Source organism: Etheostoma spectabile, chromosome 15 (assembly GCF_008692095.1).
Source record: "Etheostoma spectabile isolate EspeVRDwgs_2016 chromosome 15, UIUC_Espe_1.0, whole genome shotgun sequence".
Taxonomy (NCBI): domain Eukaryota; kingdom Metazoa; phylum Chordata; class Actinopteri; order Perciformes; family Percidae; genus Etheostoma; species Etheostoma spectabile.
In genome coordinates, this window is record NC_045747.1 from 29,555,721 (window position 1) to 29,573,680 (window position 17,960).

Genomic DNA, 17,960 nt, shown 5'->3' on the forward strand with positions numbered 1-17,960 from the left:
TAAGGTCTATATAAAAGATACTTCAGATACAGTATTAGGGGACCACTAAGGACTATATGAAAGCCTCCAAAGGGCTTTTAAATAGCAAATTTCGCTATGTATGAAACTATGTATATAACCAACAAGGTTGTATACAGTATAATCTAATCTAATCTAATGTATGAAAAAAACTCACTTATGTCTGACTATGTTCCAAAGTAATATAATCCATGACACAGAAATGATTACGGTATTTCAACATGTACTGTGTAGGGTCTTTCACGTTAATAATTTGGCCATGCTAAGCCAATATATTTAAAAATAAATATAATCAGCTAGAAATATAATCTTTCGATATCATGTGTGGGAAACCACGACATGGTGAGTAACCATAATCTCCAGAAATAGTTAAAATGATGTTTGACTAGTATGTAGGTCAGTAACTAAAAAGACAATGAACTGTCTGGGTCACAAAGACCTATTAAGCAGAGGAAGAAGTGGAGACAGAGTAAAGGATAGAATTAAAAATATAACCCTTTTTGAAGTAAGAAACAAGGTAATTATGTACGTAAATATCCAACTGACACCGCCCAAAATGCTGTATAAAAAGACAGTTTGAACTGATTAAATACAGTTTTTTTGTCAGTCGACTATGCCTGAAGTCAGTTGTTGCAAATAAATCTGCATTGAGTTAGGGCTGCACAATTTATCGCAATGTTATTAAAATTGCAATATGGACTATTATCCGAATCACAGAGGGTAGGGGGGCACAATATGTTTCAAAGCTTTAGTGCGGAACTTTTTTGATATTAATGAACATCTGTTACATTCAAGTCATTGCCAAATGAGTTCCTACAAAGCTGATTAAGACTATCAGTTCCACACAACTCTCTCTGGATTTCTCAGTACGGCAAAAGTCCATTTTTTTTAATCCTCCGTGACCTCCTTGGCTACTAGCAACTGTGTGGCGGAGGGATGGGGGCTGCGCACGATCTCCGAAGCCTTGTATCATGTGGACACGCCGACAGTTTTGTCAGTAGCCTACTAAGAATTCCTCATGGGGGCAACAGAAACGACACATTATAGCTTGGAAGGCAAAATATGTGTCAAACCATTTGGAATTTTGTATTTTGGTGCTCCAGACACATCCCGGCGTCAGTCTGTAGGGAGTTGGGTTGGGAACCGAATGGTCCCTGGTTCAAGTCCCCGTTACGGGCCAAAGTACAAAGTGGGGATTGGTAGCTGGAAAGATGACACGTGCTCTTGAGCAAGGCACCATACCCCCAACCGCACAGGGCACTGGCAGCCCACTCTCTCCATTTGTGCATGAATGTCCTGAATACGTGTGTATTTCAGGCCTGTGTGTAGCGATTACTAACAAAGCAGGGTGTATGTTGTAATTTCCCCACTCTGGATTTTATAAACAGTATAAATTATAGAAATTGTATCCCACAGTCTATAATCATTTTAATTTGAACATTATTAATATAAATTAGAAAAACGATACAAAACGATAATTCTCCATTAATATGCTGTATCATATCACAATCGCATATCTAAAAGATTCAGGGTTTTAGAGAAAACATCTGCGGCTTGAGCCCCAGAAGCCAACCCCAACATTTTTCAGTCAGATAAACAAAGCTGACCTGCCGCTTACAGTATTTCTTCATTTTAACTGTAAAGTACTGTTAATACTGAATTCAAATGAGCGGCTTACATAGCCCTGATATCTGCTATATGACTGTGTGGACACGAGACAGAGGGAACTCAACTGAGTCCAAAGAAAAACTATTTATTTTCATTTTGTTTTTATATTACAGAAAACAACCTCCTCGAATTCCTGCAAGCACAACATGTAAACAGTTAACAAACAAACCAATCATAAAAGCTTTATCCATCAGTGGTTATGATGATGGGTCGTACCGGACATGCGGGTTATTATTGGTCTTCGTGAAAATAAAAGACAGACAGGCTTTTGTTGATTTGACTGCATTTCTTTGCTACTTAGATACAGGCATGTGCAGTAGTATTCTAAAATGAGGCGTCCACTATGTATTTAGGCCTAGTTGTTGCCTAAAAATCAATTATAAATTGAATGTATTTGTTGGAGGTCTGACTACACAGTAGTAATGCTAGCATGTTCTCCTGGCTGTCCTCATTCAAAAGACATTCTACATTTGCTTTGCTGACAATCATTTATTATGAATTGAAGAGGTTGAACTGCTACCGTGTTTAATTCCATTTTTAGTTCCATCAGAATCTCTGTGGTGTTCTGTCTTACTCAGCTATGAGCACAACCACCCGAGGGTGACATCCTCAATTCACAGACCAGCCTTGAGTTTGGAGAAATGTGTGAATCCAGAGTTGCCTGTCTTTAAAGGCCAAGGCTGTCATTTCTACAGTATCAATTAAAGTAAAAAAAAAAGTATTTGGGGCATTTGACATACACTTTGACCTATTAATCTTAAAACATTAACAACTTGTATTGTTGTACCCAGGTACTTGGGCCTACCCTTGAGCTATATTTGGAATCCAGATTCCCACCATGTTACTTAAAGTTGACAATACAATTCCCACGGCTTCACAGTCACATAGGTGAGATGAATATACAAAAAATAAAAAATTAATGATGTTGAAGGCACAGGTGAAACCCCTTAATATTGGGCTTTCAGAAAATCCACAATGATTCAGGCAATCCATATGGGCCAATCCACAGTCAGAACAGCCTGAAAATGGATGGTGCTCCAAAACCTTATTCCCAAATTTTAGCTTATATAAACACAATGGTTTGCTGTTTGTTAATTGTTGTTGATACCTCAGTCAAACCCTAACCCCAAACTATGTCAGGTTGTAGGAGTGGCTTTGTCAAGGAAAACTGCCAGATGTGAAGTCTCTCCTAGGTTATGTAGTCCGAGAAGCCTAGCAAAGTGGCCAAGGAAGTACATTTACTCTCCATTTATTTGGTGCAAGGTGGCCTGTGGTTACTGCACCATCTGGGAAATCTACATGCACAGGTTTGATCCCCATGACCCCCTCCCTGTCTTTAGCCTGCTGAAGTGTCTTTGAGTGAGATGCCACACCACTACCAGCTCAAGGGGGCATGATCACTTTCCTTCCTGTGCACCAGCAACCGATCCTTGGTGGCCCAGAGTCATTGTAGTGTCTACGATTGTGCGGCTAATTTGGCTATATTAGCTGATGGCCAGGATCCAGCCTTCTGTCAGTCGGTTGGCTTGTTCAACTCAGTATTTTCCAGCAGGATTGTGCATAGAACTAGCCTATGCACCAAAAGCAACGGTCCCAGGTCAACTATCGTCTGTTTTTTTATTTCCACTATGTGTTACCTCAGAGAGTTATTTCCAGTGTAGAAATGTTGATAAAAAAGAATGGATAGCAACACATCCTGGAGTAAAAGGGTTTCTTATCCCCATCAACTATCATTATGTCATAATCACCTCCTCTTTTAAAGAACTTCTCTTTTTTTCTGCCTTGATTTTCTCTGTCCATCCAGCCGTCCTCCAATTCTTTAAATAAAAACACCCATGTCAGGATGTGTGAGGATTCTATAGTGTCTTTCAGCACCTTCCATTGACACCAGATAAAGAATTCCTGTGTTCCTTCATTCACCACCGCATCAGTATGCAACCCCTCACTTCTTCTTGTCCTTCTGTTTCTTGCTGGTTTTTCTCAGTGGCGACGCTGCCCCTTGTTGGCGCGATGCTACCGTGACGCTACCATTTGACTCGAAATTAAGCAGGTACTCCATAGCGTTCAACGGCATGCCTTCCTCATCCCTTAGCGTGGAAAAGACATCCTGGTACAATTTGCCCAGCTGGCGCTTCATTTCCTGCAGGTTCCTCAGGGCTTCCTGTTTCTCTCGGAGCAGCCGCGAACGGTAGCGCCTCAAACCTAAAACGTTGTCTTTCAGTTCCAGCAGCACGTCCAATTTCCTCTTCCTGCAGTTTTGGGCAGCTATTTTGTTCTTACCACGGCGTCGAATGTCCCTGACAAGTATAAGCTGCTCCTCACTGAGTTGGTAATTGGCTAATAGGTCATTAAACTCATCCACTGGCAGATTAACAATCAGGTCATTGGAGAAAGGGATCTTCCTGGCTCGGGCACGCCGTTCATCGCGGCTCCACATTTTGGTCTCGGAGATGTGTCTGGAAGAGGAGCGGTGTTTCGGCTTGACGTTGTCATGGCGCGAGGAGGATTTGGTGTGTTTGGTGGGTATCATGCCCACAGATGGAGTGGGGGCGGACGGCAAGGGCTGGTTGTACGTGTGATCGTGGCCAATATTCTCCAACCAAGGGGAGCCATTAAACAGCTTGTGATCCCCATAGTTGGGAAGGAAGGGTTTCCCAAAATCTCCAGGGTACCCTCCTCCTACTGCCCCCATCTCCTCCTCTTCAAGATCCTCCTGCTTTATGGTCACCTCCACTTCCATATCTGAACCAACAAACATTCCCTCCGTCTCTTCATCCTCTTCTTGAGAGAAGGGACTTTCCACAGCCGACCCACAAGATGAAGAAGAGGTTGAGGAAGAGGAATAAGAGGAGGCCTCAGAAGCACAGGGAGAAGCAGGGCTGTGGCTAAAGTCCAGAGAAAGACCAGAGTCGGAGTCTGTCTCATCCTTGATGTCTAGGAGGAGGACAAAATAAAAGGTTTAGGTAAGTTCAACAGTTTTATAACGGGTCTAATTACTTCATCTCAGCATTATTACGCTCTTAAAAGAAAGGTATATGTTTTTTTTCATGAAATAGTAAGAATAGAGCAATGTCTGTAGGCGAAATACAACACAATCTTGTGCATAACAGCGATGTCGCTGATTGGTGGAACTTGTTGTTACCATGGGAATGTTGACCGCACCCGCGAACGGCCAAAGCGTGCTAAGTCTAGGATAGTTCCTGGACACAATATTGTACTGTTGCCTTTTTTTACATTTACAAAATGTTCTTTTGCACCAAATCAAATGTTGTATGGTCATGATTCATCTAGTAGCTGGTTGGCTTGGTTCCAGTTCAGGCTTGGTTAAAACTCTTTATATAAGCATTTAATTGAACATCAATGGAGATATTGAATGGGGAGAACCACTTGCGGAAACAGTCGTTATAAAAAAGTGGGCGGTCACTGTTGACCTCTATAAACTCCCCATTTGATTACCTTGTTGAGGTCCTCTTTGTTGACCCTCATCTTCTGGGACTGCCATGCTAGAGCCTGAGTCGTCATCATCTCGGCCGGTTTCTTCCCGGGATATTTCACGGTCAAGGAAGCCTTCCTCTTCCAGCTTGGCTGCCATCTCAGGACTGAAGCCTTCCTCCAGAGCCAGGTCCAACAATCTCATCTCATCCAAGATGGCAGCATCCTCTAAGAGGTCACTAAGTGGGCTAAAGAGGCCATCATCATCACCATCTTCTTCTTCGTCAACCAGAAACACACTGGAGGGGGATGTCAGGTGGTCTTGAGTCATACCACTCCCCTCTGGAAATGGGGTGAAACCGGAAGGTGTCAAGTCCCGTGACTGAAAGTTAACATCAAAGTTAGGAAGGTTTTCAGGGGAGGGGGCATACTGTGAACATGGACTGCCTTCCAGGGTATCACCAAGACCTTGTGTTAGTAGATTCATGCTGAAGGTGCTACAGTTATCTTCTGCATTTAGTCCAATGTTTTCAGACGGATCTTCTGTAAGCAGATGTGTGTGGTCTGGATTCTCATTAGAGTTTTGTAAAGTGTCCCTTGTGTTTAAAGCAGAACTGTGGTCATCCAACTCTGCACTGGGGGTGAGAGGAAGCAGGGCTGCCTCTAGCTCAGACTGCCTTGGCGGCCCTAACAAACCTAGAGACAAAGAAGGGGAATTTTTGCACAATATTAAGAATTGTAAGATACAACAGAGCCTTTGGTGCAGTCATTAGTGGAACATTCATGAAATACGAAAAGCAAGATTGTTATTGTTTATTGACCAATCAATTTTTAAGTAGTTGTTAAAGTGTAGAAATACTGAATTGATTTACCGTGCTGCAGAGGAACGTCCTCCTGATGAGCCTCTATTATGCCGTTCTCATGGTTGTTACAATTTTGCTGTAACCCAACAGATTGAAGGGTCCCAGCTGCTCTTGAATTCTGGGTGTGGTCAAATGAAGTCAGTATGTCAACGTCTGTATTCTGGAGGGATAAAAAAAGATCAACATTTATTGTATCTTGGCTTACTCATATAGTCATCTTTTGCCAAATTCATCTACTTTGATTCTCCCATTCACCTCAGGCTCCATGATAGCCAACAGGTCCTCCCAGTGGAGCTCCAGGTCCATGGATGGGTTACCAGTGGGGATGATGTGGGACAGCAGGGGCTCCCTGCTTTGTGGCTCTGGCTCCTGGTCTTCCCTTCTACCACCAACATCAACTAACTGATGGACAAGAAAGCAAGAATAATGCAGAGCTCCAGAAGGACACAACGGAATGGACTAAAGGGAAGAGACAAGCGTGTACCTGTTGTTCTTCTGTGAAGGGAAAGTTTTCCTCCAACAGCCTCAAACAATCCTGGAGGGAGAACGAAGTCTGAAAATTGAGAGAGAGAGGAAGAAAAAATGGCTTTAAAGAGAAAAGACGGCAAAGAAGTTGAGTTGCATTTGACTTAACGACAATTTTGAGCAGCTGGTTGACTTTTGCAGTATGTGTTTTGTATTAGCCATGCTGGCGGTATGGCTCAAGAGATGGCCACAGTGGTCAGTAGATCCAAGACTTTGGGCTTGACTGAAATATCTCAACGTTTGTATGGATTGCCGTAACATTTTGAACAGACATTTACAGTCTACAGAAGATGGATCCCATATGGGAAAACAGCATTTTAGGGCTATAACATTCACATCAATGAGACGAGACGGTGTATCATCTCCATGACAGTGCTTTGCTGTAAGTTCCCCTTTTTTTGTAGCTGGACATATCATTATTTTACACTTCAATTATTGTAAAGATTAAACAGATGTGAATTAGTGAGCTTTAGAGATGCTGGGTGGATTTTGTTTACCCTTGGATAGAGCCAGCTCTGGTTCCACTTGTTTCCAGTCTTCATGCTAAGCTAAATGGCTGCTAGCTTCATCTACATATTTACCATTCCTACATGCATATTTTGATTCCATAATGTCAAACTATTCCTTTAATGATGCTTTGTTGATTTAAAGAGTACTAGTCTACTACAGGGTTGTAGCCACAATGGCAGCATGACTGCAACTGACTGCACAGTTTCCAATGAGGAAACTGTACCAAATTGAAATGCAACCACCAGTAGTCTTGTATAATATTTAAATCATGAAAATAAGTGTTATCCCAAAAGGCCATAATCATGCTGTTGGGGAGAATCATATTTGTATGCATTGTGTTTTTCTGAATGTTGGAAACATTTCATTATCATGAGGACATAACAATAAGTCGGATTCTTACTATGTCTTACCTGGTCTACTTCATTCTGAGTTAGCTCTCTGTTGTTAGCACGGCTGTAGGAACCCCCAATTCTTCCTCTTCCCTCTGTCCACCTGCCAAGGTGTTCCTCCTCTTCCTCTTCCTCCTCTTCCTCTCTTGTCTCCTCCAGAAGACCACTGTAATGATGTCCACGGTTTGCTCCTTCCTGGTTGCAGAGACAAAACTGGGTTTAAATTCCAGGAACCTGTGTGTAAAGCAGTGGTGATTAGAGCTAGCCCAGAAATCTAGACCCTATCGGCAGCAAATGTAATTTCCACCAAGGGTCAGTCTCTCCGTTGGGTTGCGAGCTGGAAAACACAAATTTTGGTCAGGCCAATCACATTGTGTATAGAGTGGGTGGGCGGGCTTAACGTAACGACGGCAGAGTTGTGACGGTTCTGCATAAATTCCCTGCTACTTGAAAACAAAGATGATGCTGGCCTCGCGGCCAAAGCCGATTCTAAAGACCACTGGAAGACTTGGAGCTAAAGGTCCCAAGACATGGTGCTTTTTGGATGCGTTTATATAGGCCTAAGTGGTTATTTTATTAGTAGTAAAGATAGCTCCAGTGAGGCATTGACACCGTGCCAGTGGGCAGGTCTCATGGGTGTCGGAGTTGACCGAGACTTAAATAAGTCTGACTAACTTGATTAAGACTTGCTCAACTATTTTCTAGACCCCTTAAAGTTACACTTAAAGAAGGAAGAACATGTTGAATCTCCATATAGAAATACATCAAAAGCATATTTTGAACATGTATTTGGCGCTACAGTGGAAACTGCCATATTTGGCAAGACCAGTGGCTGATCTGAGATGGGCTCTGGTTAGGGTTAGAAAAAATGTTCCTATATGCTGTATTTTTTAGTTTTTTGCTTTACTTCCATGATATTTTGCCTTGAGGCTGGTACTGGATCGTCAATACCCTGCTTGAAATCATGCCAAGAAAAATAACTTTCTCTCAGTAAAAAGCATAGTCACCTCAAAGCCTGTGGCAAACTGCCAAAAAGAAGCCAACAAGATGCAGCAGCAAAACTTGGTGTTCCTCAGGGTAACTTAAACAAAAGAGAAACAGTGACGGCTGCTCGTGATGGAGACAGCTAAGGAAACACACAGGGAAAGCTAGGTGGTTGGATCCACCTTTGTCAAGTGGATTGATAAAGCCCTCTTGAGCAAGTTAAAATAAAATTCAGCAAATGGCAATTATGAATATCAATTAGATGGTAATCTTATTGAGAAATAAAGAAAAAGGAAATTGGCACATTAGATTACAACACAGTAAAAGCATGTTTCATTCTTATTTAGCCTCCATTTTGCTTTTATGGCTACCATAAAAATGAAACAGCAAGTTGGCATCACCATGCTAACCACTGGAGCAGTGTAAAGCTAGAGTTCTGTCTTCTATACTGCCAGCCTGTATGTTCAGAACATGAAGGCTCCTGTTTAAACCACGGACAGACAGCCAGGCTCAGAATAGCTTTAACACTCTCCTGACCTGGCTGGGGGCTTACAGACCAACCCAGAGACCATCAACAGCTGGCCAACAAGGACAAGTATGTAACCTTGAACGTCAGGCCTGTGCAAATATCCCTTACTCCACTACAAGAGTGCAATTGAGAGCCAAAGTTTGAATCATGCTGGGGTGAGCACTGTTGAGAATAGTTCCAGAATAGTTACAGCCTGTAATTCTCATGGCAGCTGGGTCTTGAACTTTCTCATTAAACGATACACTGAAACATATGCAAATAAACTACCTTTAAGTCAAGTTCCGAAATGCAGCTTTAAGGCATACTTACCCAGCAAACTTAACCAGAAGTGCTGGTCAGTTGGAAAAGGAAAGTAAATTTGGCTGCTAATTGGCTGCAGTGATAAAGGATTATCACTGAGATAGGTCCAGCAATCAGCAGTTTTAAAGGCCTAGTTCCAATGGGTTTTGAGCCCTTTTTGACGTACACATCAACAAGGGTCTTACTTGGGCGCTGCATATTGACTTAGTGGCAGGAAAGAGCAACAGGACAACCCAACAGTTTTAAAGGACAGATTCCACTGGGTTTTGAGCTCAGGACCGTCTGCGTGTAAAGCAGATGTGATAACCTCTACACTATGGAAACATATAAAAGGCTTGTCATGACATGCTTGAAATAAATGCAAAGAAAAAAGTTCAGTCAGCCAACTCACATGAAACAAATTGTACGTGAATGTAGAATATATAGTTTTGTTATTTGGGAGTATAGCCCTTAACCTTATTAATCTCCAGGTGTAAGCTTCAAGCTAAGCACAGCAGGGTGTTGACGATACTGACTTCCTCTCTAGAGGAAGGTAGATACAGAGACTACAGGTGGAATATGTTCTGGAGGTGGGGCTCAATGAACTGGGATTAAACCCAGGACACTATGCTCCCCTTAATATTAATAGGTTATTGGTGGAAAGCTTCAAGGACCCTTTAAGTATTGAGGAATTTCTACTCCGGCATCATCTACAGCATCCTGGTAAGGAAACTGCACCACCCAGGACCACAAGGCAAGGCAAACAACACACAAGGTAGCAAATTTGGCTCCTAAAGAGCTACACTGAAGGATTAGTACTAAGATAGGCTCTGCAACCAACAGATAACAGCCAACAGACTGGTTCCACTGGGTTCACACACTTTTCAAAAATGCATAGAAAAAAGTTCAGTCAGCCAACTCACATAGAGCAGAATATACAGCATGTGAATATAGAATGTTTACAGGTTTGATATTTGGTCTCCTCTATCAGGTTTAGGTTACTTTATGGGTAAACTAGGTTTACAGTCTAAGAGGCAGGACATCCGTAAAACTTTAGACCACCACATAACATGCAACACACCAAACATTAAGACATGTAATAAATAATAGAAAACAGTACGAGTAATTCTACAGTTTGTTCAACAGAGTGAATACCGCTGGGACAAAACTGTTTTTGAATCTTGTAGTTCTACAAACCAAAGACTTTTAGCCTCCGTCCAGAAGGTAGATACTGGAATTCTCTATTCAAAGGGTGTAGGCTGTCTCCTAAGATGACCATAGCTATCTGCTGTAGTTAGCATACAGTGTTGTGGGGTGCAGCTGGGGCTCCCCAGTCAGCTTACTTGAACATCTTACAATTTTATTTAGGCCATTCTTGTGCTTAACTGAAACACACCCAATCCATGACGCTAAGGAGAAAGACATGATGGATTCCATAAAGGCATGATAAAATCATAATGGTCTTGTCTATATGAAAACGGTACGATTTTCTCAAGCAGGCTAGACGCTGTTGTCCTTTTTTACAGACAGCTTCACAATTCTCCTGGAAATTTAATTTAGAGTCAATAATTGTCCCTAGATATCTATAGGATTGTACTTGATCCACTAGGTTGACCATTTATGATTGTGGCCTCATATCCTGGAGTTTTACCAAAATCAATGTACATATCCTTTGTTTTGGATATGTTCAATTAAAGGTGTGACTCCTCACACCATTGGACATTGGGTACAAAGAAGCCACAGATTTTGACCCTATCCCAGAATAGACACTCCAGACCATACTCCAGCGCTCTGGAGAAAGGGCTGGCAATGCGAGACTACATATTGCATTACATATTACACAATAGATATAGCTTTCACATAATATCACAGGTTTAAATATGCACACTCTCATTTTGTCCTTTAATCTATATAGCTGTGTGACTTGGCACAAGAAGGATTTCCTGCTTTATTCTCACAACACTCCTAATAAAGACGCACAGGTTAGAAACAACTTAGCACGTCATGCATTTCTGTACATTTGTTTACATGCATGCCTCTGAGTCTTTGTGGGTGTTGGCGTGTGTGTGTGTGTGTGTGTGTGTGTGTGTGGGTGTGTGTGTGTGTTTGTGTGTTGATGCAGTAAACAGGAGATATTGCAAAACTGAAAGTGTGTCAGGACGCAGCGGGCCAGCGATCAGGTTTCAAAACAAGCCACTTGGTCACAAGCTAAATTGTTGTGTTTTTGTGTGTGTGTGTTTCTGTGCACGGGTGTCATCTGATCCATGAGTAGAATTCAAAAACACTGTTGTGTTCACTTTCAGTTTGACAAAGAGAAGGTAAATGTCTGACATGTATTTAGATCTCAAAGGTGTCATATCAAGTTTGTAATGTCCTGTGTGTGTGTGTGCGTGCATGTATGTGTGTGTACATGTCCAGACAAGGCCAAAATGTGGGCTATTTATATATTGTACAGTTTGTTGGCCTCTGCGATGTGTCCCCGTGTGTGTTATGGAGTCTCTGGGGGTGTTGTTTTGTCACCGTGTAGTTTATGTGATCCTCCATTAAGTGACGGATCTTGTTCATTTGGATATAATGATGATGAATCATGATGACCTACTTCCTGATAAAGTAATGTAATGAAAATGACACCAGTGCCATTTCTTCCCACTCTGCTTTGCATAGACCCACAGAGACATGTCCACTGTCTTCTGAGAATCATCATGAAGTATAATAATAAATAAGTCCTGCTTCAGAAAAGATTTCTGTGAATTGTGGACCTCAGGGCCCAGAGTGACCCTTGGGACCCCCAGAGTGCATGTCTCAGGTGACAGATCTGACAGCCAGGTAATGTTTGTGCTGAATTCTGTTTAATGGGCCACATGCTTGACCAGGCATGTCTGAGGCGTTGCCATTAACATTAATAAAAGGAGCCAACGGCGTAAGTCTATGCAGGCCAAAACATGAAGTCGGTGCTGACACCTAGATCAGATGATCATCAACAGATTGTCCTTACCTAGGTTATCTGACTTCAACATTTTAGAAAATACACACGTTCACTTTCTTTTCCGAGCGTGAGATGAGATGACGCCACTCTTAGCGTCATAGCGTGTGTGTTAAATATATAGCCTCACAACTGGAAGCAGTTGGAAAACAACCCACTTACAGCTCACTGATGAACCATTGCACAGTATACCTGACATGCTGAGATTATTTCTTCTTGGCTGCAGAAGGAGCTCAAAAAACCACCCTGACATGTTATTCTTTTAAAGTAGCTGCCTCCATATACATTGAGAAAACCTGTACCCACATTAGCATTAGAGTTGTGTTTCTGTCCACTTCCCCCAGTAAAAGTCCAATATTCACTCTCTTGAGGCTGTTTTGTTCTCCATAAACGTCTGAGAACAATATCTGCCTCTTTAGCTGCTAAATGCTCCGCTTAGAGCTTTTGCACAGAAAACAGCTGGAACATTAAAGCTTCAGGCGAGCAAAAGAAAGAGCTGAAAGCTGCTAAAACGCAACATATAGCTGAGGAAAACCCCAGAGTTGGATGATCATTTTCTATCATTATGAGTGATTCCTTTGACATTACGAGTTAATGCTCTATAATGGTCATGCATTGGGACTTGTTTAAATGTTGCAATTAGTCTGTTCATCTGTGGAATGCTTATTTCAAACTAAATAGAAAAACCAAAGGCACTCGTCTTAAGGAAAGATTCCAAATGCCTTTATTGTAATTCATCTGTCACGTTTTCGCGTTCAAGTGATTATCACCTGATGATGTGGTTACACGTGGTGCTTTAAATGTTTCCCCCCCACCCTCCCTGTGCCTGTAACTTCCTGAATACAACTGGATGCTAGTAACTTCTATTGAAAATGTGCCAGATAAATCATTTTACATTTTTCTTTAAGGTGTTTTTTTCCTGGAGGTCTACTGGATTTATTCATGCCCCTCAATAACTACGGTGGCTGTAAGGGTCAAACGCCCTGCAACTTATGCCCATGTCCATTACATGGTACCTGCAAAGGACACTGGAATTCTGTGCAATTTCATACAGTGCAATATTTAATATTTGTTGTTAATACTTAACTACTTTTTGCGTAAGGTGTAAAGCTATTTTATACATGTATCATGTGCACTAGGTCCCCCCCCCCTTTTTTCTCTGCACTACCTATACTTTATATTTTTATATTTTATATTCTTATATTTTATATATTTATATTTTGTCGACACTGTAAAGGGGTTGCTTCAATCTCGTTGCACAGGTACTGCACATGTGTATAATGACAATAAAGGCATTCCATTCTATTCTATTTGGTGCTCCGCCCTCCTTTTTCCTGGTCGTCATAGCAGGAAACTGTCATAACCTAACGCGACACACACACACAGAACGTCGGAGGTGTGTTATTTTTGGTTCAATGCACATGGCTGTTGCCACAGCCAAAAGGCAAATTAGTTTCAAAAGAAGCTGGAGGCAGCAAAAAAATCCCCGCTGGCTAAGCTATTTCATAGGGGTGGGGGGGGGAATCGATACAGCATAATATCACGATATTGTCAGTTGCAATACTGTATCGATACACAGGCGCCAAGTTGGTCACTTTGTCCCATTTTGCAGCAATAAAATCAAAGTGAGATGAACAAACAGAGGAATGTATCTTTATAGTTTTTTTGGGGGACATCATTTGAAATTGGGAAAAATGAGAAGTTGGAGATGAGGTGATAAATTGCAATATATCGTTGAATATTGCAATATGTTTAAAATCGCAATAACATCATATTGTGGCATTAGTATCGCCCTTCTGTCACTAGCAATGATGTGACTAATGATTAATGACGATTCTCTCCGACCAATCAGCAGTCTGCAGGGTTTCACGCCACCTTTTGGCATCCCCTCAGCTCGCTAGGTACATCGACTGAGGTGGTACTAAAAAAAGTACCCGTTAGCAGGTACCAGGGACTTTTTATCATAATGGAAAACCAAAAAAGGCGAGTGGAGGCGAGTCAAGATACCATGCAGTGGAAAAACGCATACATACACACACACTGAAATCAAAAGAATTATTATCAAAACCTTGAACTCAGACATTGGCCTAGATGTGCACCGCTATAAGCAAAATGTCAGCCTCACATTTTTTTTGCCAAACACTACACACACTTTATATACATTAGACACAAAAGTATATCATGATGTCACTTCTGTGCAATTCCAAAGCCCTGACTGTCAAATGAGCCAACCAGTGGAACACAGCCATCAGGTGAAACACATGATAGACACACCAATCACGTTAAGCACCACAAAAATGCAGCAGGTAAGTCTAGTTTTGTCTGTACTGTAGTAGCAGGAAAACTGGGACATGTAATGTTGGGATTGTCCATGCTGACTGATTTGGGTAGATGGAGAGAAATACATTATATTTTCCTCAGTAAGCAGCATTGGGCTTGTGTAGCGTTTTGGGAACTTGTTGTATATTTGCACTTTCTCTTTGTACTTCAGTTACAGTACTATAATCGCTGAGAAGTAGAATTGCTAAAGTGTGATATAGGTCAGCAACAGCAGTTTGTAACTGGTTCAACAACAAAACAAATTGTGTGTGTGTGTTTCTTTCAAAGTTGTTATTTTACTCTTTATTTCCTGTTTCTTGTTCTTGTTTCTTTTAGATTTAAATGTATGAAACTGGGTGAACTGCTGCCAAAAGATTTAGTTGTTCATTAAGTACAATGACAATCCATCTTCTGATTCTGATTCTGATGAATTTGAAAACACGTACAAATACACGCAACACAACCGAATACGTAAACACATGCACAATACATAAAAACCCCACAAACCCCGAAAACAGATGCAACAGAAAAACACTGCAGGTTGTGTCAGAAAGAGTGGATCCTTTGTTCATCTAATTTTTTAAGTATATTTTAAAAAAGTGTTCTACTTTTCAGTAACATACTGTATATGGGCTAACTAGTGTTTGCTAGCAAGCTTTTGCAGAAGTCAGTCTCTAACATGATTGCTAATTGCTAATACTGTAAAGGACTAGGGCCAAACGTAAAAATGAATATGCACAATTTTATATCGCCTCTTTACTATACTTCTTTTTGTTTTCAGGGTTTTTGTAAATGGACTGTTTTTATATAGCACTTTTCCTTTTTTTATATGTACCATAAAGAACACAGCACATCTTGGATTACAACAATATTCCATGGTCATCGTGAGGATGGATACTATAAACAAAAACATCTTAAGGTAATAAAGTTAAATGAATTTGACATCTACAAATCACATACTCATTTTCGCAGTGAGGTCTTATAAAATAGCCAACATCTATGGGTTCACGTTTCTAAGGTGATTCAGTATCGGGTCCCATGTCTTATCAAACTTGTCTCCTCTGTCTTCATTATAAAATCTCAGTCTTTCCACATGCAAAGTATTCGACAGTTCTTGCGGCCACAAACTATATGAAGGGACAGAATCCATTTTCCATACACGTAAAATTAACTTCTTTGCAATCACCATCCCAAATTGAATGAGCCTTCTTTCAGATTTATTGATGGAGGAGAGGACACTTGTGGCCCCCAGGGTTGCTACCAAGGGGCAGGGTAACAGATTCTTCCCAAAAGCCTCAGAAAAAAACAGAAAGATACACTTCCAATGTGAATGAAGTTTACTAAATGCCCAGAAAGAATGTGCTAGAGTACCTATCTGGGACTTACATCGGCTGCATACTGGTGGGGTGTGCTTTTGCATAGTACAGGAACCATTCAGCATTCACACACTGTGGCCGAGGCTGCCGTACAAGGTGCCACCTGCTCATCAGATGAACACTCACACACCAGTGGCACAGCATCGGGGGCAACTCAGGACTTAGGACATAGGACTGCTGCGCATGTGTTGTCAGATTTCTTAATTTGCTTGTGTTTTGTCTATTTGAATGTGTTTCTTTTGGTTGCAGTGCGTTTGCCCCTGTCGGCCACTGAAAATAACACTATTTCCCAGAAGCTCTTCCGTTCATCACTCCTTTCAAACTGTTTGAATATATTATGTAAATGTAAATGTGCTGTATTTATATAGCGCTTTTCCAGTCTTAACAACTGCTCAAAGCGCTTTTACATCTACAGGATACATTCACCATTCACACACATTCATAGACTGTGGCCGGGGCTGCCGTACAAGGTGCCACCTGCTCATCAGATAAACACTCACACACATTCACACTCCGATGCGCAGCACCGGGGGCAACTCGGGGTTCAGTGTCTTGCCCAAGGACACTTCGACAATGACTGCAGGGGCAGGGATCGAACCACCAACCTTCCGATTGGCAGGCAACCGCTCCACCACTGAGCCACAGCCGCCCACAACCTCTGTATTATGTATTATTATGTATTCTTTCCTATCACCATGAAGCTTGAAGGACTGAGGTTACTCCAAATACAACCCGCAGTAACCAGGTTACTGTGTTTATTTAAAAGGTGTATTCTCTCCAGCAGTACTGCATTCTAACTGTCCTGATTGTTCTGCGTCATTTTCCTTGTGAGGTCATCTGTGGTGGGCGGAGGTTTCCTGGTGACTCATCTAGCGCTGACTCACTATCTCACATGACAAAACACTCAGTTTTGGTGACAGCCAAAACAACAACAAATAACAGCACTCTTGTCCACATCATTACTATACTGTATTTCTTATATATATATATATATATATATATATATATATAGATATATATGTCTTCATATTTCTAGTTATCTGGATTTTTGGGGTGATTCAGCAGTTTCTAACACACTTTGTGACTTTGTCTGAATTTTACAGACTGCTGTTCAGCTGTGGAAACAAAAGGATTTTGACTTCTAGAAGCAACTATTTCACATTTTAACATTATGTATTAATCTGATTGCACATGAGATTTGTAAAAAAAAAAAAAAAAAAAAAAAACACGTGTTTGAGCAAGCCCAGCCCTTGGACTCACTGCTTGAAACACTTTACATACAACACAACAACTTTTGCCTTTAAGCTCTCACAGCACTTGTCGAACCCGTCAAACTGTACATGAACAAGTTTTCTTGGCCGTAGATTCCACAGGGTCAAAGGTCAACAGAGATTAGTTTTATGAAGTGAGGACAACTATGTCAACCCTTTGTACCTGAACTGAACTATGAGGACTCTGTTTACCTAGAAACATAATAACAGAACCCTTTCTGCATAGAAATATATTCATTCTGCTGTTGGGTATGTGACAACTCAACACACTGGACAAGGGCTTGGTGTGTCAGAAAATACGCTGCAATTGATTGAAAGTTTCCTAGACTAGTGAAATATTATTAAAGTGCCCATGTTTTGCTCATTTTCAGGTTTATAATTGTATTTTGAGGTTGTACCACAATAGGTTTACATGGTTTCATTTTCAAAAAATACCATATTTTGGTTGTACTGCACATTGCTGCAGATCCTGTTTTCAACCTGTGTGTTTGGGTCTCTGTTTTAGCTACAGAGTGAGACATCTCACTTCTATACTATTTTTTTTTTGGGACATGCGCAGTAGCTAGGTAATGATAACATCAGCTAGCCAACTGTTTTGCCAACTTTGGTCAGTCCAAGGCAGGATTAGCTGGGAGACTTCTCCTAGACGAGGGGACACTTGTGGAATACCTGCAGAACAGGGACATGTAGTTTTTTTGTAGATTATAGTGACTAGTGTGTACTAGTGTGGGTTGTTGCAATGTTTTGCCATTCATGACGAGCTAGCATGCTACGGTTAGCCACCTCGTCTCAGCTAGTGACGTAGAAAGCCGTG

The 17,960-nt window shown here is 41.3% G+C and overlaps 1 protein-coding gene across 1 annotated transcript in view; it reads right to left on the bottom strand.

Moving 5' to 3' along the window:
- Nucleotides 1-3,335: 3,335 nt before the first annotated feature.
- Nucleotides 3,336-17,960, bottom strand: part of LOC116702726 (endoplasmic reticulum membrane sensor NFE2L1) — a 19,223-nt gene continuing 4,598 nt past the window's right edge. The window contains exons 4-9 of the mRNA XM_032537091.1: nucleotides 7,427-7,600; nucleotides 6,466-6,534; nucleotides 6,237-6,383; nucleotides 5,991-6,141; nucleotides 5,143-5,814; nucleotides 3,336-4,620 (exon numbers count right to left, since the gene is read on the bottom strand). Of these exons, the coding sequence (XP_032392982.1) occupies nucleotides 3,629-4,620; nucleotides 5,143-5,814; nucleotides 5,991-6,141; nucleotides 6,237-6,383; nucleotides 6,466-6,534; nucleotides 7,427-7,600 (2,205 nt within the window). The 3' untranslated portion in view covers nucleotides 3,336-3,628. The remainder of the gene's footprint in view (nucleotides 4,621-5,142; nucleotides 5,815-5,990; nucleotides 6,142-6,236; nucleotides 6,384-6,465; nucleotides 6,535-7,426; nucleotides 7,601-17,960) is intronic.